At 39.0% G+C, this 23826-nt stretch overlaps 1 protein-coding gene across 4 annotated transcripts in view; it reads left to right on the forward strand.

Annotated features, from left to right (window-relative positions):
* Nucleotides 1–23826, forward strand: part of LOC126088528 (large proline-rich protein BAG6-like) — a 252186-nt gene that overhangs the window by 127561 nt on the left and 100799 nt on the right. For all 4 annotated transcript variants that reach the window (XM_049906697.1, XM_049906721.1, XM_049906715.1 and 1 more), the window contains one exon: nucleotides 19876–20157. In XM_049906697.1, the coding sequence (XP_049762654.1) occupies nucleotides 19876–20157 (282 nt within the window). The remainder of the gene's footprint in view (nucleotides 1–19875; nucleotides 20158–23826) is intronic.

Below are 23826 nucleotides of genomic sequence, written 5' to 3' on the forward strand. Positions count from 1 at the left end.
ATTGTTAGTGTGGGCATCCGTTGCAAGATGATATGCTTACTGTTGCCCTCGAATATCACCTAAGTGATGACAATGATTGCAGCAGACTAAGTCCTAACCAGGGTGATGTTATCTCTGTTAGTGAAAACGATGAAAAGGGTAAAAAGATATATGACAAGATCAATAAGAGAAGCATATCTCGTAATGAAAAAGGAGAACCCGAATTTAAAAATTGGTCTGACAAAATTCTACTCCTTATGACCAAAATGGGTAAAATGCCATCAATGAAATAAGTATGCACATGTATTTACTGCACTTATTTGAAACTTGTTTGTTTCACCATAAGCAGTGTTGCAGGAAAGAAGTATGCAGAGATGGACATGATGCTTTTGTGAATATGTCGAGAGCTGCATGATAAATGTTAGTAGCAGGAGTGTGCAATGTGTGCTGGTGCTAGAGAGATGACTGTGGAAGCATTACACTTTCAGGATACTAACGATGATGTAACCTATGCATTGTGGGAGGAAGGAAGGTTGGTGGGAAAGACAGTAGAGCCAGGAAGTTTGTTACAGAGGTTAGGCATTGGATCATGAAAGGAATAGCTCACCACCATATCCAGATGATTCAGAGAAAAGCCATAACAGAATACTGGCACATTAGTTTTTCGTTTAAACTTTACTGAGAACTGGTCTGTTGCTTTGCAGAACAAAATTCAAAGTTACCACTGGCATACATCACAGGTACCAATATTCACATGTGTTGCTCACTTCGTGGAACATCACACTGTTTTTGCTGTTGCCAGTGATCATCTCATTCATGACAGTGCACATGCATACAATGCTGTCAGCGTGATAATTGATGACATAACATTTAGAGGCCGTGCATTTCCTAAACATTTGTAAGTGACTGATGATGCAGCATTACATTTTAAAAACCGTTTTCAGCTTGGTCAACACTGTAGTACAGGAATTAAGACAGCAGATCATGGAAAAGTGCTTATGATGGGGTAGGAGATCTCTGTAAATATCTTGCAACAAGATTTATGCAAACATCTTGCAATAAGATTTAATCTCCAGCATGAAGCTGTTGATGCTCTAAGAGATGCTACTGGATTTGTACACAACATATCAACATTAGTAACAAACATGAAACTCTTTATTCTGAATGAAAGTACATTAAGGGAGTTTAGTTTAAAAAAAGAGGTAAGAATGGTGTGCTATGAAACATGTGGCAGGAATTCAATCAAGACACCACTGGGCTGCATCGCAGAGTGGCACATAAATTGCTTCTCCACAAAATGCAACCTGTAGCTGTGTGCGAAATGCAGAGACCACAGTATACAGTAGAAGACTTTGTGGTGAGCCACATCATTTTTTGTGTGTATGACAATCAGTGGTGGATGGAACAGATAATAAGTGTCTCTCGTGAGATGCAAGTTATAACTGTCTCGTTTATGGCACTTCATGGTTTTGCTAATGCTTTCAAATAGCAATCATCAAAAAAATCAGTGTGCAGTTCCCATTCCCCAAGTACTGCTCTTGTTGGATCATCCTTGTCTGTGTGCAAATTCAGCTCAGCTATACAAGTTCAATGAGAAGCAGCTGGGGAAAAGAAAAAAAAAAATAATAATCTCTTTTCATCAGTGAAGTGTTGATTGTTACATTGTAGACAATTTCAGTTCATGGAAAGTCATGAAGTAAAATTGTGACAAAAGACGAAAATAATTTGTGAATAATCATGTAAAGAGAAAAATGGATATAAATATTTATATCTCATTTTTGCTATAAAATGTTTGGAAAAAAATTATGAATTTTGATTCAGAAATACCAATTGTGCATAACATTTACTTAAAATTGACAGTCAGTTTAATTATTTAACTGTTCATGATTTTTTGACCGTGAAAGTAAAGCTAGGTCTACCTAAAAAAATTTCTCACGTTTTGTACAAATGAGTATTGCTCACTCTGATTGTACATTCGCTAAGTACAATAACCCACTAATGCACCGTGAGATTTGTAGAACAGGTACGATGGGTGTTTGGAGAGAATAATTTATAAATAACCAAAAAATTTCAGCTTCTTTAATCATTATGTACAGATATTTAGACAGTTTAAGAGTTTCATGCATTAATGTCATAGCTGACAGTCAGCAGCCCTTCCACTTTATCATTTCTCAAGACAGTTAACATCCTGTGATTATTCACATTTTCAAAACCTAATTTTGAAATTGGCAAAAAGTTACACATTTCCGTAGTTTATTTCTCAAAAACGCACAGAAGTGTGTGTGTATATTAATCATATCTCACAGCATTGGGAACAAAGCATTTATTGAAAATAAATTCTGATCTGTCATTTTTGGTTTCTTTATTACAGTTTTTCAATTTTCTCTTTTCATTGTGACATTTTTCACAAATACTCTCATTTAGAGAGATCTGTAGCATTTTAACAAATCACCAAAAATCAAAATATTGTAGTTTTGGAGAGGTATCATGTGGAACTTCAACATATACTTTTTCAGCAAATTTTGAAATGGGTGTGTGATACACTCTTGACCTGTATGATTTGAGATGAAATCACCTATTAGTGAACATTCACGACCTTATGCATGAGTAAATGAACTCCATCCATTATCTGGTCCATTTAACTAACAGTTCATTGACTGTGATTCACTCTGTTAATGCACAAATGAAAAAAGGGTTGAATTGCATATATATGTCAGTACCATTTACATCATGTCTCCACCACAAAACAGTTCAGACTGCCACTAGAATCACATGCAAATTCAGCCCGTACATGTGAAATGGTAGTAATAAAAAAGCTGTAATAATAATAATAATAATAATAATAATAATAATAATAATAATAATCATCAAAAATAACAGGATACCCCAGTCAGAATTAGAAAACATCAAACAATAAATACTGGAACAAAATAATGTGCAATCAGAAGAAGAAGAAAATACAGTAAAGGACTCAAACATCCCAGAGCAAACAAACAAAGAACAACACGCATCAAATAAACAATCAGAGGAAAACGAAATCTTAAGACAGCCACCAGAACAAGCACAAATAGAACACGAAGTGACACACATGTTAGATATAGAAGAGAAATTTCAGCTGACATATATAGAATACAAAGACACAAATACAGAGATTAGACCATTCTTGCATAGACTGCCAAATAACCCACAAGCAAAACAACAATAAAAACTATCAACACAATCATACACAACAAAATAAATGAAAACACAACTATGGAAGAGTTACAACTACTGGTTTATATAGGAGCACTCACTACACTAAATATACACACCAGGCAGAGATCAGAACCAACCAACACACAGAAGAAACCCACAAAACCAGCATGGCAACACAGGCTACAGATCAGAATAGAAAAACTGAGAAAAGACATCGGACAGCTAACACAATTTATAAGCAATGAAATGTCAGAAAAAAAATGAAAAAGGTTAGGTAAAATCTCGCAACAAGAAGCAATAGAGCAATTAGATGAAAAGAAGCAGAAATTACGAGCATTGGCCAAACGACTTAGAAGATACAAAAAAAGTGAAAATAGAAGGAAACAAAACCAAACATTCAACACAAACCAAAAGAAATTTTACCAGACAATAGATAACACACACATTAAAATAGACAATCCACCAAGCATAACAGACATGGAACACTTCTGGAGCAACATATGGTCAAACCCAATACAACATAACAGGCATGCACGGTGGATACAAGCAGAAACAGACACATACAAGATAATACCGCATATGCTTGAAGTGATAATTTTGCAACATGAAGTCACCCAAGCAATTCATTCTACTCACAGTTGGAAAGCCCCTGGAAAAGATAAAATAGTAAATTTCTGGCTAAAGAAGTTCACCTCAACACATTCACATCTAACTAAATTATTTAACATATGAATATAATAGAGGGAAACATTCCACATGGGAAAAATATATCTAAAAAGAAAGATGATGAGACTTACCAAACAAAAGTGCTGGCAGGTCGATAGACACACAAACAAACACAAACATACACACAAAATTCAAGCTTTCGCAACCAACGGTTGCCTCATCAGGAAAGAGGGAAGGAGAGGGAAAGACGAAAGGATTTGGGTGTGTGTGTGCGAGTGTATACCTGTCCTTTTTTCCCCCTAAGGTAAGTCTTTCTGCTCCCGGGATTGGAATGACTCCTTACCGTCTCCCTTAAAACCCAAATCCTTTCGTCTTTCCCTCTCCTTCCCTCTTTCCTGATGAGGCAACCGTTGGTTGCGAAAGCTTGAATTTTGTGTGTATGTTTGTGTTTGTTTGTGTGTCTATCGACCTGCCAGCGCTTTTGTTTGTTAAGTCTCATCACCTTTCTTTTTAGATAGAAATTATTTAACAGTTACATTGTAGACCCATACACATTCCCTGATACACTTACACATGGAATAACTTATCTGAAACCTAAAGATCAAACAGACACAGCAAACCCAGCTAAATATCGCCCCATAACATGCCTACCAACAATATACGAAATATTAACTTCAGTCATTACACAGATATTAATGACACATACAACACAGAAAAAAATTATAAATGAAGAACAAAAAGGCTGTTGCAAAGGAGCACGAGGATGTAAAGAGCAACTGATAATAGATGCAGAGGTGACATATCAAGCTAAAACTAAACAAAGGTCACTACACTATGCATACATTGATTACCAAAAAGCTTTTGATAGTGTACCCCACTCACGGTTACTACAGATATTGGAAATATACAAAGTAGATCCTAAATTGATACAGTTCCTAAACATAGTTATGAAAAACTGGAAAACCACACTTAATATCCAAACAAACTCTAATAATATCACATCACAACCAATACAGATTAAGCGTGGAATATACCAAGGAGACTCATTAAGTCCTTTCTGGTTCTGCCTTGCTCTGAACCCACTATCCAACATGCTAAATAACACAAATTATGGATACAATATTACTGGAACATACCAACACAAAATCACACATTTGCTATACATGGATGATCTAAAACTACTGGCAGCAACAAAAAAACAACTCAACCAATTACTAAAGATAACAGAAGTATTCAGCAATGATATAAATATGGCTTTTGGAACAGACAAATGTAAGAAAAATAGCATAGCCAAGGGAAAACACACTAAACAAGAAGATTGCATATTGGACAACCACAGCGACTGCATAGAAGCGATGGAAAAAACAGATGCCTATAAGTATCTAGGATACAGACAAAAAATAGGAATAGATAATACAAATATTAAAGAACTAAAAGAAAAATACAGACGAAGACTAACAAAAATACTGAAAACAGAATTGACAGCAAGAAACAAGACAACAGCTATAAATTCTTATGCTATACCAATATTGACCTACTCATTTGGAGTAGTGAAATGGAGTAACACAGACCTAGAAGCACTCAATACACTTACACGATCACAATGCCACAAATATAGAATACATCACATACATTTAGCAACAGAAAGATTCACATTAAGCAGAAAGGAAGGAGGAAGGGGATTTATCAACATAAAAAACCTACATTATGGACAGGTAGACAATTTAAGAAAATTCTTTCTAGAACGAGCAGAAACTAGCAAAATACACAAAGCAATCACTCATATAAATACATCGACTACACCACTGCAATTTCATAACCACTTCGACAACCCTCTAGATCACATAACATCAACAGATACGAAGAAAGTAAATTGGAAAAAGAAAACGCTACATGGCAAGCGCCCGTATCCTCTAACACAACCACACATCGGTCAAGACGCATCCAACACATGGCTAAGAAAAGGCAATATATACAGTGAGACGGAAGGATTCATGATTACAATACAGGATCAAACAATAAACACCAGATATTACAGCAAGCATATTATTAAAGATCCCAATACCACAACAGATAAATGCAGACTTTGCAAACAACAAATAGAAACAGTAGATCACATCACAAGCGGATGTACAATACTAGTAAATACAGAATACCCCAGAAGACATGACAATGTAGCAAAAATAATACATCAACAGCTTGCCTTACAACATAAACTTATAAAACAACATGTTCCCGCATACAAGTATGCACCACAAAATGTACTGGAGAATGATGAATACAAATTATACTGGGATAGAACCATTATAACAGATAAAACAACACCACATAACAAACCTGACATCATACTCACCAATAAAAAGAAGAAATTAACACAACTAATTGAAATATCCATACCCAATACAACAAATACACAAAAGAAAACAGGAGAAAAAATTTAAAAATACATCCAACTGGCTGAGGAAGTCAAGGACATGTGGCATCAGGATAAAGTTGACATTATACCAATAATACTATCAACTACAGGAGTCATACCACACAATATCCACCAGTACATCAACGCGATACAGCTACACCCAAACTTATACATACAACTACAGAAATCTGTAATTATATGAATATAATAGAGGGAAACATACCACGCTGGAAAAATATATCTAAAAACAAAGATGATGAGACTTACCAAACAAAAGCGCTGCTTGTATCTGTGTATGTGCGGATGGATATGTGTGTGTGTGCGAGTGTATACCTGTCCTTTTTTCCCCCTAAGGTAAGTCTTTCCGCTCCCAGGATTGGAATGACTCCTTACCCTCTCCCTTAAAACGCACATCCTTTCGTCTTTCCCTCTCCTTCCCTCTTTCCTGACGAAGCAACTGTTTGTTGCGAAAGCTTGAATTTTGTGTGTATGTTTGTGTTTGTTTGTTTGTGTGTCTATCGACCTGCCAGCGCTTTTGTTTGGTAAGTCTCATCATCTTTGTTTTTAGAAATCTGTAATTATTGATACATGCTCAATTACCCGAAAGTTCCTAAATGCAATGTAACATATACCGTACAGTTAAAAGGAATCACGCTTGATCAAGGTCCGCGTCACTTTCCATTTTTGACCAGACATAACGTCTGAGGAAAGAAAGATGATGATAATAATAATAATAACTAACATGTTAGCCCTTAAATAACCATTTATGTCTGTGCTTCCCAATACTGTCTGGTATTTTTGCATGCACACTTGATTTTGCAATTGGGTTAAAATTAGGTAGTTACATGTTCCATAGATAATTTGAACGATTCTTTCACCAAAATGTTGTTGAACGGGTTGGTTTATGGGGTATGTATACCTGATTAGTGTTAACATAAATGTACATTGAAATAAGTTGGTATAGCTCTGTAATAAGTTGCATTACGACAGAGATACAACCGTTTATTTCAATTATAAAACAAGTTGCCACCTGTTTTTCACCTGCAGCATGCTGCAAGCTCATATTAATGAACATATAATTTCCATTCTAATACTCTTAAAAACTAGCTTTTTTCTGACTACAAGGTTTTAAATAAAAATTCATACATGGTATGCAAGGATATGTCCAGGAGCAATGATTTTGAATTGGATTTAAAACTAACTTTGCTACCTATCAGACATTTTATGTTATTGTGCAAATGTTCAAAAATTTTTGTCAATGCATATTGAACTCCTTTCTGAGCCACTAACAGCCCTAATAGTGGGTAATAAAGGTCTTTTTTGCCTCTTGTGTTAGTGTGGACATCACAGTTCTTCTGAAATTGTGATGGATTATTTGACATTTCATTAACAAATATATTACGTACTATGACTGCACAATTGAAATGCCTAGCTCCTTGAAGGGATACCTACATGATAACTATGACTGAACACCACATATTATTATTACAGCTATTTTTGTGCAGTCAATACTTCCTTTCTATGTGGTGCTTTACCCATGGAAAACTATTCCGTAAAAACTTTATTGAAAAAAACATTATTGAAGAGAAATAGGCAAAATACATCAGGAGGTAGATTTATTTGTTTCCTGGTCTAGCAGTTACACGAAAAGTAAAAGCATGCTAATTTAATTGTTTGAGTAGTTTAGTAATATTCTTCTTTCCACTGAAGTTTTCGTAAATATGTAGACCAAGAAATTTATAGCATTCTAACCTATTTACTGACTTCTGCTAAGGTGCTACATCAATTTTTGGGTCAGTTTTCTAAGAGAGATAATTTACCATCTCTTCTGTGGCTTTCTCTCTGATGCGATTTATTATAAATCTAGTATCATATCCAAAAAGTAAGAGCTATGCTCATTGAATGTTAAATGGGAGGCCATATACATATGAGGAATAAGAGTGGACCCAAAAGAGAAGCCACTAAAATTTTCTACCTGTCCAACATCGCTTGAATTATTCAGCACAGTCTTTTGCATTCTGTTTACTATGTATGATTTAAACCAGCTATGCATAAAGCCATCAGTTCCATAAAACTTCTCTTTTTCTAAGAATGTAACTCAGTTTACATGATCAAACAAGTCCTTGAAAAGATCACAAAAACTAGCACTTTTTGATGAGTGGCTGTATAAATGCACTCTCACTGAGCAACCCTTCTGGAACCCAAGTTTCCACCAAGATTGAGACTGCTCTTGAGTGCATTATTTTTCAAATGTTTTGGAAAAATATGTCAGTAAAGAAATTAGACCAGGATTAGCTGTCTTGTCACTGTTCTTATAAAAAAGTTTAATAGTTGCAGATTTTAATCTGTATGGAAAAATTCATGCGTTACATGTGTTATTAAGGATATTACTTATTAAGTAAGAACAGCTTCTCAGAACTCCGCTTGAAATTTCATAACCAACATTTGAGTTCTTGTTTTTATTTTAGAATTTTTCTACTAATTTCAGTGGAGGAGGTTGGTGCTACTTCTAATTGCTTAAAGCTTTGTGGATTGGCATTTTGAATATATTTCCTTGCTTCTTCAATTGATCCATTTCATCCATTTTTTGCTGCTGCATGTATAAAGTGATAATAAAAATTCTTGCAGCTTGTGAATTATCAGTCCTCACATTGCCATTTAGTTTAATTGTTTTGGTATCTTGTGCATTGACGGTTGTCCTGTCTCCCGTTTCACATATCCTATATGGTTTTAACCTTATCTGCATTATTAATTTCTATTGGGATGCACTTATTTCTGGACTTTTAATAACTTCCGTAAAATACTACAGTATTTGTTATAGAATCCAAGTAATCTTGACACATACTGGCCTTCATATAAATTTCCATTATTCTCTTACCTGAAATTTTAATTTCTTGAATTATCGATGGCATACTTGTTTTCTCAGTGGATTTTCTGTATAATTTTTTAATGAAGCTACTTTCAAATATTTAAACAAATTTTCTGCAAATAAAATTGAATTTCTCATTGCCATATCTTTCTCCACATCCCTCATCCAGTACAACCACTTTTAACTTATTTTTAAAACTTTTTTTTTCCTGTTTTCATTAATAAACCACGCTGGTTTGTGTGAATATGCCTCAGAGCTATAAGATGCTACATTGTTTATTTTCACTAACTGTGCATCATGATGAGATAGTCCATTAACAGTTAGTTACAAGTTGGTTGTTTCAGCCTGAGCACTGTCTCTAAAATTGTTATCAATCAGGGTCCCGCTCTCTTGCTGCATCCAAGTTGGGAAATTTACCACTGAAATCAGATTGAAACAACCAAATAATGTTGGAAGTTCATATTTCCTGTCATAATTTTTTGATAGATCTATATTGAAATCTCCACAAACCACTAATTGATTCTTCTTGTCTGACAGGTAGCTCAATAATGCAACTATATTTCTGGAAGTTTCGTGGAAGGGTGTATAGACTGTTGCAGTTACAAGAGAAAAATTCTGCAGTAGCATCTCACAAGCACATGCTTCTAGGTTCTGATCCACACAGAAACTGCATTTATCAAAACTTCTGTGTTTGTGCCTAACTTGAACAAATGTTGCAACTCTTCCTTTTTCCATATTCACTCTGCACAAAAATGATTCCAGACAGTAATCCCTTTTTTACGTGGTGTTCAGAGAGGCACAGAACATCTATCACCTCAGAATTTTCCACATCATGTAGACATACAAGAAGCTCATCTACCTTGTTTTTCAGCCCCCTAATGTTTTGATGAAACACTAATTTACTTTTATGCAAACTATTAAAAATATTATGGTTCTGTTCTAGTTTCATTTAAGACTGTTATCTGTAAGCTGATTATAACCTGAAACATGTGCCCCCTCTTACTCTAGTAACAGCAGTGATGTGGCCTTGTTTGCTAATGGTCCTCCTTAGGCTTTCTAGATGATGCTCAGCTAGTCTGTCTTTTCTCTGAGACTTCATTTCATTAAAAAACAATCCATTCAGCTCCTTGTTTACCTGGCTGACAGCTGTGTTAGCCCAGGTCTGGTCATGGCACTGCAAAACCTACACATACCCTAAATGAGTGTGTGTTAATGCTGCTCCTATTTCCAACATTTTACCTATAATACTGTACTCTTAGGTTCCTAGGCAGACTATTTCGTGCTCCCATTGTAAGTAACTCATTTTCTTCATAAAAAATCTCCGATGCATGAAAACCCTGTGTTCTCATCTAGCTTATCCTGACATTAGGCTCCATGATGCTTGTGATCAGGTATTCTATTTTCAGTAACATGTGGCTTACACTCCTCCCATGACTGCTATTTAGTGGCAGGACCCTTTTCTTTCTACTTGACTTTTCTATCAACCTAGCCTTAAAGTTGTTCCCACAAATATTCTTCACTCTGCTTTCCTCAGAAACTGGTTGAGGATCTTCCTCTGTTTCAGGTAACAAGTCAAACTGATTGCTAATCGAAATTTCCAAATGTAGTTTCTGAGTTTGCATTTTTCTTGTTACCTTTTCCCAGTTCCCATTCTTTCTTTCCATCTTCAACCTATCTGATTAAAAATCCACCATTCATAATTCTTTGTGGAGGAGACAAATCTTTCCTCTCTGTTCCCTGATTCTCTCATCTAGACTACATAATCTACAGCTCCATGTGAGAGACTCATCTGATAAATCACTGGCCTCCCTGCTATGGTCACACCAATGAAATACCAACGCACAGTCCTGGCATGTTTCTCTCATACTAATCTATGGCAACATCCATGTTTATCACACATAGTGTTATTTTAGCAGTAAACTAAAAAGTACTAACATACTCTTAAACTGTAATAAAGTAAGAATTAGTGAAAACTCATCTTCCAAATAGTTGCACAGCTAATTTCTGTGTGTTGGTTGGATTTAACCACGAGAATAGAAATACTACACAGACATTCACTGAACTTAAGTTTTAGATTGCAGAAGGCACAAAACAGATTAAAACTAAAATAACATGACATTTTCAACAGCAATATTAAACAGACACATATGGAAGTAATGAAAAAACACTGTTCATGTATCCAAAACAAAACAGTGTTCTACACTGCTGGTGCTGATTGTCAGAGCACTTAGAGCTGGCAACCAGCTGCCACTACTGCCAACTCCAGTCTTCCAAACACTTGATAATTCAATCAAATTATTGCAAAATAGAATATTTAATTTAACAAATCTTGCATCTGACATGAAGAAGAATGTCAAGACCAGGCCATGGAAAAATTGATGATCTACATCTACATTTATACTCCGCAAGCCACCCAACGGTGTGTGGCGGAGGGCACTTTACGTACCACTGTCATTACCTCCCTTTTCTGTTCGTCGCGTATGGTTCGTGGGAAGAATAACTGTCTGAAAGTCTCCGTGCGTGCTCGAATCTCTCTAATTTTACATTCGTGATCTCCTCGGGAGGTATAAGTAGGGGGAAGCAATGTATTAGATACCTCATCCAGAAACGCACCCTCTCGAAACCTGGCGAGCAAGCTACACCGCGATACAGAGCGCCTCTCTTGCAGAGTCTGCTACTTGAGTTTGCTAAACATCTCCGTAACGCTATCACGGTTACGAAATAACCCTGTGACAAAACGCGCCTCCGTCAACCCGATCTGGTACGGATCCCACACTGATGAGCAATACTCAAGTAGAGGTCGAACGAGTGTTTTGTAAGCCACCTGCTTTGTTGATGGACTAAATTTTCTAAGGACTCTCCCAATGAATCTCAACCTGGTACCCGCCTTACCAACAATTAATTTTATGTGATCATTCCACTTCAAATCATTCCGCACGCATACTCCCAGATATTTTACGGAAGTAACTGCTACCAGTGTTTGTTCCGCTATCATATAATCATACAATAAAGGATCCTTCTTTTTATGTATTCGCAATACATTACATTTATCTATGTTAAGGGTCAGTTGCCACTCCCTGCACCAAGTGCCTATCCGCTGCAGATCTTCCTGCATTTGGCTACAATTTTCTAATGCTGCAACTTCTCTGTATACTACAGCATCATCCGCGAAAAGCCGCATGGATCTTCAGACACTATCTACTAGGTTATTTATATATATTGTGAAAAGCAATGGTCCCATAACACTCCCCTGTGGCATGCCAGAGGTTACCTTAACGTCTGTAGAAGTCTCTCCATTGATAACAACATGCTGTGTTTTGTTTGCTAAAAACTCTTCAATCCAACCACACAGCTGGTCTGATATTCTTACTTTATCAGGCGACAGTGCGGAACTGTATCGAACGCCTTCCGGAAGTCAAGGAAAATAGCATCTACCTGGGAGCCTGTATCTAATATTTTCTGGGTCTCATGAACAAATAAAGCGAGTTGGGTCTCACACGATCGCTGTTTCTGGAATCCATGTTGATTCCTACATAGTAGATTCTGGGTTTCCAAAAATGGCATGATAATCGAGCAAAAAACATGTTCTAAAATTCTACAACAGATAGACGTCAGAGATATAGGTCTATAGTTTTGCGCATCTGCTCGACAACCTTTCTGGGAGTACCTGTGCTTTTTTCCAATCATTTGGAACCTTCTGTTCCTCTAGAGACTTGCGGTACACGGCTGTTAGAAGGGGGGCAAGTTCTTTCGCGTACTCTGTGTAGAATCGAATTGGCGTCCCGTCAGGTCCAGTGGACTTTCTTCTGTTGAGTGATTCCAGTTGCTTTTCTATTCCTTGGACGCTTATTTCGATGTCAGCCATTTTTTCGTTTGTGCAAGGATTTAGAGAAGGAACTGCAGTGCGGTCTTCCTCTGTGAAGCAGCTTTGAAAAAAGGTGTTTAGTATTTCAGCTTTACGCGTGTCATCCTCTGTTTCAATGCCATCATCATCCTGGAGAGTCTGGACATGCTGTTTCGAGCCACTTACTGATTTAACGTAAGACCAGAACTTCCTAGGATTTTCTGTCAAGTCGGTACATAGAATTTTACTTTCGAATTCACTGAACGCTTCACGCATAGCCCTCCTTACGCTAACTTTGACATCGTTTAGCTTCTGTTTGTCTAAGAGGTTTTGGCTGCGTTTAAACTTGCAGTGAAGCTCTCTTTGCATTCGCAGTAGTTTCCTAACTTTGTTGTTGAACCACGGTGGGTTTTTCCCATCCCTCACAGTTTTGCTTAGCACGTACCTGTCTAAAACACATTTTACGATTGCCTTGAACTTTTTCCATAAACACTCAACATTGTCAGTGTTGGAACAGAAATTTTCGTTTTGATCTGTTAGGTAGTCTGAAATCTGCCTTCTATTACTCTTGCTAAACAGATAACCTTCCTCCCTTTTTTATATTCCTATTTACTTCCATATTCAGGGATGCTGCAACAGCTTTATGATAACTGATTCCCTGTTCTGCGCTTACGGAGTCGAAAAGTTCGGGTCTGTTTGTTATCAGTAGGTCCAAGATGTTATCTCCACGAGTCGGTTCTCTGTTTAATTGCTCGAGGTAATTTTCGGATAGTGCACTCAGTATAATGTCACTCGATGCTCTGTCCCTACCACCCGTCCTAAACATCTGAGTGTCCCAGTCTATATCTGGTAAATTGAAATCTCCACCTAAGACTATTACATGCTGAGAAAATTTATGTGAAATGTATTCCAAATTTTCTCTCAGTTGTTCTGCCACTAATGCTGCTGAGTCGGGAGGTCGGTAAAAGGAGCCAACTATTAACCTAGCTCGGTTGTTGAGTGTAACCTCCACCAATAATAATTCACAGGAACTATCCACTTCTACGTCACTACAGGATAAACTACTACTAACAGCGACAAACACGCCACCACCGATTGCATGCAATCTATCCTTTCTAAACACCGTCTGTGCCTTTGTAAAAATTTCGGCAGAATTTATCTCTGGCTTTCTGTACCTATAACGATTTTAGCTTCGGTGCTTTCTATCAGCGCTTGAAGTTCCGGTACTTTACCAATGCAGCTTCGACAATTTACAATTACAATACCGATTGCTGCTTGGTCCCCGCATGTCCTGACTTTGCCCCGCAACCTTTGAGGCTGTTGCCCTTTCTGTACTTGCCCGAGGCCATCTAACCTAAAAAACCGCCCAGTCCATGCCACACAACCCCTGCTACCCGTGTAGCCACTTGCTGCGTGTAGTGGACTCCTGACCTATCCAGCGGAACCCGAAACCCCACCGCCCTATGACGCAAGTCGAGGAATCTGCAGTGCACACGGTCGCAGAACCGTATCAGCCTCTGATTCAGACCCTCCACTCGGCTCTGTACCAAAGGTCCGCAGTCAGTCCTGTTGACGATGCTGCAGTTGGTGAGCTCTGCTCTCATCCCGCTAGCGAGACTGACAGTCTTCACCAAATCAGATAGCCACCGGAAGCCAGAGAGGATTTCCTCCGATCCATAGCGACACACATCATTGGTGCCGACATGAGCGACCACCTGCAGATTGGTGCACCCCGTACCCTTCATGGCATCCAGAAGGACCCTTTCCACATCTGGAATGACTCCCCCAGGTATGCACACGGAGTGCACATTGGTTTTCTTCCCCTCTCTTGCTGCCATATCCCTAAGGGGCCCCATTACGCGCCTGACGTTGGAGCTCCCAACTACCAGTAAGCCCACCCTCTGCGACCGTCCGGATCTTGCAGACTGAGGGGCAACCTCTGGAACAGGACAAGCAGCCATGTCCGGCCGAAGATTAGTATCAGCCTGAGACAGAGCCTGAAACCGGTTCGTCAGACAAACTGGAGAGGCCTTCCATTCAGCCCTCCGGAATGTCTTTCGCCCCCTGCCACACCCCGAGACGACCTCCCACTCTACCACAGGTGAGGGATCAGCCTCAATGTGGGCAGTATCCCGGGCAGCCACAGTCGTAGTCCGATCGGAGGATGCGTGGGACGAGCTGGCCGTGCCCGACAAACCCCCATCCGGACCTCCACAGTGATGCCCATTGGCAACAGCCTCAAGCTGTATGACCGAAGCCAACACTGCCTGAAGCTGGGAGCGAAGGGATGCCAACACAGCCTGCATCCGAACACAGCAGTTGCAGTCTCTATCCATGCTAAAAACTGTTGTGCAAAGAACGTCTGAACTAATCTACAGAGAGCACAAACAATTCGACACAAAATTTAAACAGTTATTAAAATAAAAGATTGCCTAATAGATGCAGTAATGCTGCTACTTGCGCACTGCTGACACACTGCTTGGCGGCGGAAGAAGACTAGCTACTCTCTCAAATACTATAATACGCCCGAAATTTATGAATTAAACAATGCAAGTACCAAAAACACACAAAGAAATTAGAGCAGGCAGTGAATTAAATTGTGCATTTATAACATCTTTGACAGATAGCAGCTACTCAAGAATTACTCACTCACAATTCAGCAGTTAATCGTTTTACGCAATATGACATAAGCAAATGGTGCTGGTAGCTGTTCATGTCCTCAGTTACACCTGTCTGTTCAGTGTCGGTCAGTTAAAGAAGCCATGCGTGAAAAATACACTACATTTTCCAGCAGTTTATATTGGTATTGATACACTGTTTCTTCAGATGTATAGCAAAAGACCATCTCTAGTTGAAGTGCCAACCTTGGTGCAAGTAACTGATAAAAGGCTGACTGTCACTGTATAACTACAAATGAATGTTGCGTGGGAGGGGGAGTTATGAAGTAGTATTGCTCTGTATACAATTGTGTAATTGTACATTACTATTATTTTGTCGTCCATTGACGACACTTAATGTGATCCACTGTGTTTTACAAATGTGGTGCATGTTCATTTAAAATTACGTGCAAGTGGAGAACCTTTCAGTGTGTGGAAAAAATGTAGTTGCAAAAATTTGACAAAATACTTCTTTTGTAACTGTTACCAACTGTTTATCAGTTTTACTTGTCAAAGGAACTACAGCACATTGCAACATTGGCTTTGTGTAAAACATTAATATCAATAAAATTGTGAATAGCAGTAATGTGAATAGCAGTAAAATGGATGTCAAGAAATATATGTTTGTTGTAATTCTATGCATAACAGTAAATAGTTCCATCCTCTTTATGATTGCTGCTCCTTTTATGGTGCAGTAATTATAAAATTCACACGTCATGTGACGTTATAAAGTATTCTTGTTTACATATTTTAAAACTTTCAGACCTAAAGATTGCTGAGCCTTTGTTGGGTTAAGATATTTTTTGACCCAAGTAACAGAATTAAAATGCCAGCTGTTCATTCAAATGAATGCCCATTGCCAAATTGTGTCCAAGAACAGAGGTGACAGCCAGTTGCTGAACACACTGTTGAACATAACGTGCAATTTCAATGACAGCTCCACAAGCCATACCGCCTGGATCCTCCCACCCTCCCAGCACCAGGTTTACTAAGCATTTAAATGGTGCATCCATACCCTTTTCCCAGCAGTCTAACTGTTCCTCTGTTTTGCCAGCCTTCTCCCAATCACTTCCTCATGCCATTGTCATTGTGCAGTGCATGAACTTGCTGGCTCCAGTTGCCTGTGTTTCACATTGCTTTGTTGCACACTTGCTGCCTCTCTTTGAGGCGTCACCCTTCCCCATCCCTCCCTCCCTCCCGTACCCCACCTCTTTTCTCTCATGCCCTGTACCAGTCACACTATCACTCGGACCAGTCTAACTGCAAATCAAAAAGTAAGTTACACTAGCTTGCTGTGAGAGCATGTTGTATGTCGTGACAATGGCCAATGTGTAGCATGCAACAGTAACTGCTGACCTGTCCGATAGGACGGGTGGTGTGATAGCCCTTTATTTTGTGAGAGCAGAGTGGGCTAGAATCAGTGGCACGCCAACTGGATGTTCGCTCCATATTGGAGGTGCAGCAGCAATCAGATTTCAAAAGGCTAAACAGCTCAATTGCGTGGACATTCATGGTGAAATCACTGTTGTGTATGGTGAGCATGCAATCTCTTGCCCAGGTGTTGTAAAGTGGTGGAAGCAGTTTGACGTCAGACGCTCGTATCTCACTGACAAATATCGTGAAGGCAGACCTTTTGAATGGTATTGTGTGTAGAGTGCTGAATCATCGCAGGACATGAAAGGTGGGTCTACCACTTTACCCAGCAATGGAATGGATCCATACCAAATCACCACAACGAAAGGCGGCCAAGATCCATCCTTTAGCAGGAAAGGTGATGGCGACGGTGTTTCTTTGACCTGGAGGGTGTGGTGCACATGGAATTTATACTGAAGGGCATGACAATCAACTCTGCTTCATATTGTCAAATGTTGCACCAGTTGCATAAGACAATTAAAGAAGAGCGGCAGGGAAAATAAACCACCAAGTGTGAATTTTGTTGCAAGATAACACAGCATCACACTCATTCTGCCAAACATCAGAACTGCTGCTGTGATTCTGTGGGAGGTATAGCAACATCCTCCATATGGTCCAGACCTAGTGGCATGTGATTATCATGTGTTTAGCAAGATGGAAGAGGATCTCAATGGACGACGATTTCAAAACAATGAGGTGGTGAAAGCAACTGTATCCAGGTGGTTACATAGCGCTGAAGGTGATATGTATCTGGAATGGAAAAGTTGGTTACCTTTCTCAAGAAATGTTTATAATCTCTTGGGGGCTATGTGAAAAAGTTAACTTACATTGTATGTTGTCATAGCCATGCTGCCTATGTGTATGTGGTTTAATAAATGGCCGTAACTTGGAAGTGTAACTTACTTTTTTATTCACCCTCGTGTAAAGATTTTGAATGCATTTAGAGGAACTGTGTAAAAAGTAGATGTTTAGTAAGGACTGTACTATCAGAGATTTCTTTAGTTTTTGAATTCATTATTTGCAATGTTTTGTTCACATTATACACAAGCCAAAAAAAGTTTTGCATCACCTTGGTTCCGAGAGTTCCAGAACCTGTACAGAAAATTGGAATAGAGATAAACATAAATATCATTTCTGCCCTTTTTATTGCTCATCAAAACCACTCATTGCATGTTGTACCTCCATATAGCGAGACCTTCGGAGGTGGTGGTTCAGATTGCTGTACACACTGGTACCTCTAATACCCAGCAGCACGTCCTCTTGCATTGATGCGTGCCTGTATCCACAAGTTCATCAAGGCACTGTTGGTCCAGATTGTCCCACTCCTCAACTGCGATTCGGCGCAGACCCCTCAGAGTGGTTGGTGGGTCACGTCATCCATAAACAGCCTTTTTCAATCTATCCCAGGCATGTTCGATAGGGTTCATGTCTGGAGAACATGCTGGCCACTCCAGTCAATCGATGTCGTTATCCTGAAGGAAGTCATTCACAAGATGTGTACGATGGGAGCGTTAATTGTTGTCCTGAAGATGAATGCATCACCAGTAAGCTACCTATATGGTTGCACTATCAGTTGGAGAATGGCATTCACATATCATACAGCCGTTACAGCACCTTCCATGACCACCAGCGGCGTACATTGGCCCCACATAATGCCATCCCAAAACATCAGGGAACCTTCACCTTGCTGCACTCACTGGACAGTGTGTCTAAGGCATTCAGCCTGATCGGGATGCCTCAAAACACATCTCGGACGATTGTCTGTTTGAAGGCATATGCAACACTCACTGGTGAAGAGAACGTGATGCCAATCCTGAGCAGTCCATTTGGCATGTTGTGCGCACATCGGTACCGTGCTGCATTGTGTTGCGGTTGTAAAGATGGACCTCACTATGGAAATCAGGAATGAAGTTGTGTATTATGCAGCCTATTGCACACAGTTTGTTGTAACACGATGTTCTGTGACTGCACAAAAAGCATTATTCAACATGGTGGCGTTGCTGTCAGGGTTCCTCCTAGCTGTAATCCGTAGGTAGCGGTCATCCACTGCAGTAGTAGCCTTTGGGCGGCCTGAGCGAGGCATGTCATCGACAGTTTCTGTCTCTCTGTATATCCTCCATGTCTGAACAACATCGCTTTGGTTCACTCTGAGACGCCTGGACACTTTCCTTGTTGCGAGCCCTTCCTGGCACAAAGTAACAGTGGGGACGCGATCAAACCATGATATTGATCGTATAGGCATGGTTGAACTACAGACAACACGAGCTGTGTACCTCCTTCCTGGTGGAATGACTGGAACTGAAGGGCTATTGGACCCCCTCCATCTAACAGGTGCTCCTGATGCATGGTTGTTTACATCTTTGGGCAGGTTTAGTGACATCTCTGAACAGTCAAAGGGACTGTGTCTGTGATACAATATCCACAGTCAGCATCAACTGGGGTGATGCAAAACTTTTTTGATGTGTTTATGGGAATATGAAAATCCAGTTCGTAGTACCTGTTCAAATTTGTACCCGAAAGGGAATAGGTAAATGATTATGCAAAATCCATAAGAAGCCATACTAAGCTGGTATCATAATTCTTCACAGTACAAAATATTTCTGTATCATAAGGAAATTGACCTTGATTAGGTTGATGAGCATCAAACTAGATAGCTGTGCACGGAAATCAAAAATCCATTTAGCGACACTTGGTGTCAGTGCACCTGTCTAGACAACTTCACTCTGATATGAATTTTTTTTATATACAACAGGTTTAAGACCTGTATATGCATACACATACAATAGATCACAAAGCATACAATAGATCACAAAGCTTTGTCTTTTTCATGTTTCAGGTGCTGGAGCTTTCCCTTGGGGTGGAGCAGCTCCACCAGAGTTTATTCAAAATTTAGTACATGCCTTGGGTGGTCATATGATGGGACGTATGGGTGGTACTCAGAACAATGGAAATAGTGCAACAGGTGGAGTAACTGCTGGAGCTGTGCCAGCACCTGCAGCTGGGAATGGTGGACAAAACAGCCAAGCACGTGGAAATACTGCTACGTATCCTACAACAGCTACACAGACTCGTTCTACATCAAGGCCTCATGTTCATCTTGCACCTGCTGCTGTACCAGGTCAGTACATTATCAGTCTATTGAAACTGCTTGCACTTGTTAGAGCCAGGCTCATAGTTTTCACATTTTTCAACCATTTGTGTCTTCTTCATTAGTAATACAGCTGTACTGATACAGTTAGGTGCTGCAATTTATAAATTTTCCTGAAGTCCATATATTTACAGTGCTATTATAGTTTCATTCATGAAATAATGCTACAGTGGATCTCGTAATAAATGAATAATTGTCTCGCATGTCATAATGTAACTCCATTTTATAATCATCTAAGATCTGCAATGCAGCTTATTTTATCTTGTCTGAGAGGGTTTCAGATGTTGTAAATGGTAGTTGTACTTAGAGCCAAAGTATTCCAGACAGATCAGGATCAATCTTCAGGTGAGGAATGAGAACAAGCCATATTAGTAATATGGCTCCATTTGATACTGGGATATAAATGTACTTGGGGCCCTTGTCAGGGAGTTCAGGTGCTCATTTCACTGAGGGCATTAGGCTGATTACTGAAACTTCCCAGGTCAGTATACTATCAAGTCTGAGTCTAAGTGTTAGTGTTTCTGCATTGTGTTGTATAACTTTAGGGTATCAACAAAAATAATCAGTTTCTTAAAATATAATTGGATAGCTAAAAAAATCTACTCAAGCAGTGGCATGAGAAAACACATATGAGGGTTAAAGAAATGTGCATGCTCTTGGAGCCAGGGGCTCTCCTTCTGGCAGAAGGGTTGAAGGAGAAGGAAGAGGGATGAAGGAAAAGGTTAAACCTGAGACCTTACTCAAAATGGAAGATAAGGTAATAAGCGAGAGAGAGATTACTGACAAAACATTGTACAAGACTTAATAAGAATGGAAACCTAAGTACATTGCAGATGGTAGAACTGGAGGGTGAGGGAAAAAAAGACAGGTCAGAAAAATAAGAGGTATAAAACTAAAAAGAGATGAACAAAGGAATATTTATTAAGAGGAAATGCAGAGACCAATGAATTTAAAGAAAATGATTAATATAAATTAAGGCCAGGCAGGTGGCAAGAACAAGACAGAATGTAGTGCCAGTTCCCAGCTGCAGAGTTCTGAGAATCTGCTTTATATTGTACTGCTTTACATGTTGATAGTTTCCATCCTTTCCATGATAACCCAAACATTCTCTTCCACAAGAGTCTTGGCATTCGAGGCAAACATATTTGTTCAGATGCAGACTTTTTATAGAAATACACTAACATTTTCAACTGAGCCTTCACCGAATGTAATTACCCTACCAGCCTATTTCAAAAGCAGATTTCCCATGCTATCAAATTCATTCATGGGACTGTTGATCCCTCCAAAAACCAGCTTCTCATCATTCAGTACCACCCTGGTCTTGAATGTGTTAATCAGTTACTTCAACAATGCTATGACTTCCTAAAATCATACCTTGAAGTGGGGTCCATTCTGTCAGACATTTTGCCCACTGCACCTAAAGTAACTTTTCATTGAGCCCCAAATATTTTCCTACCCTATGGCTCCTACCTCTGTGACTGTCCCCCACTGTAAGACTTGTCTTATGGACCCTCCCACCTTTACCTATACCAGACTTGTAACCAACAAAACATAATGCTATTAAAGTTGATATGACTACCACAAGATATCAGCTGGGATGAGTGGGCATAGGCAGAGGTTATATACTGGCAACACACGATATACTGTTGTAGAGCGTGCTCTACAACATGACAAACCATCACAGTACCTGCTTCACCACATAGACCATATGTGTTCTTCCCCCCAGACACCACTCTCTCAGAACTCTGAAGGTGGGATCTGACATTACCACATGTCCTTGGTATATGCCACCCACCTGAACTTAATTAATGTTAATTGTTTTCTTCAATTTCCTCAATCTCGTCATTCTTCTCACCAACTATTCCTTTCTTCATTCCATTTTAGTTCACTATATCACTTATTTTCTGAACCATCTATTTTTCCCCCACTCCCTTCCTCTACCACATACTGTATAATGTTCTTGGGTTTCCACTCTTATTGACTTGTGCACAATGTTTTGGCAGTAATCTCTGTTGTGCATATTATCCTATCTTCAAGCTTTCAAGTTTTCAAATATTGTACAATGCAGTCTCCAACAATGCATCTTTCCTTCTCATCCCAGTTGGTAAGTGTTTCCTGACACAGGGTTTTGGACATTTTCCAAACTCTCCACACTTCCTAAACATAGTGTTTTCCCTTAATCCCTCTTCCCTTGCTTTCAACCCTTCTGCCAAAAGAAGGAACCACTGGCTCCGAAGGCTTGCACATTTATTTAACCCATGTACGTATTTACTCCTGCTGCTGCTTGGTGAGTAGATTGTTTTTATCTATTCAGTTATGTTGTACTGCTTTAAGAAATTGATGTTACTTACCTTCAATGCCTATAACCATGAAGAAAATGGAAGAGCAGTCAGTCCATAAAGTGTGAACCATAATTCTATAGTTGTACATACTGACGAATCTTAGCGAGAGAGAGAGAGAGAGAGAGAGAGAGAGAGAGAGAGACTAGGGCAGAACAATCGGATTTAAATTAAGGTGTGTACTCTTGAAGGCAATGGAGCAGGTGAAACACCATCATAGCACAAAATCTTAATCTGTTTCAAATCCTCAAGTGTCATTCTAATGACACAAATTTACTCCTAAGAGTGGTTTAAAACAGTAGAACAGCATTTCACATTTGAAAAATCAGCAAAAGATAGTTTGACTGTGCTAAATGCCAAGTCACATGGGAATTTGGAGACAGTGATAATGTAGTCATGTGGAGACTTGTACACGAGTCTCTAAGACTTGGTGTGTCAGTTTGTTCCATACTGTCACTTACAGTGTATCAGAGGGAAAATTATGGTTTGAAGAAGAGAACACGAAGCATAAGTCAGACTAGTCAACAGTCGGATTGTGGAGAACATCTTGTCAGTCGTCCTCTATTAGGTTAAGAATAAGAGATGGCCCATTGGTAGTAATTTTATGTGTAAGTACTACTGTTTGGTGAACTTACTGATCAGAACTTCACCAGGAAGAATATTTTCACACAATTAGAATTCTGGTTCCGTGTGTTTATACTGAAAACTTGGATAAGTGGAGCTTCTTTTTTGTAATGAACCTCTTGATTCCCAGCTGAAATACTTGTATAACACAAGATTTATTAAATTTGATTAAATAATGGAGAAAATATAAAAAGACAAGAAATGAAACTGCCAAAATGGAGTATGATTTGAAAATTGTAGAAGCATATGCGACTGTAGGAAAAGTTTTAGATGCCACTTGTACAAAATTAAAGAAACCTTCGTGGAAAAGAATAGGTGATGTAAGGATATTGAGAGTGTAAGCAAAGGAGATAAGGCTGAAAGATGGAAGGAATATGTAGAAGGGTTATCTAATGGAAAGGAAAGTGATGACAGTATTATCGAAATAGAAGTATTGGATGAGAATGAGGTCGGTGACATGGCACTGCAAGAAATTGACAAAGCACTGAAAGATCCAAATCATAACAAGCACCTTGAGTGGATGATAGTGGATGATATCCAATAGAATTATTAAGATACTTGCAGCATTTGTGAGGCAGGCAGACTACCCCCGGACTTCAAGAAGAATGCAATAATTCAAATACTTTTTAGGCTTATAGTCAGTTGTTCACTTCACTGCGTGACGTTTCAACTGGGC

The sequence above is a fragment of the Schistocerca cancellata genome, chromosome 1, assembly GCF_023864275.1.
Source record: "Schistocerca cancellata isolate TAMUIC-IGC-003103 chromosome 1, iqSchCanc2.1, whole genome shotgun sequence".
NCBI lineage: Eukaryota > Metazoa > Arthropoda > Insecta > Orthoptera > Acrididae > Schistocerca > Schistocerca cancellata.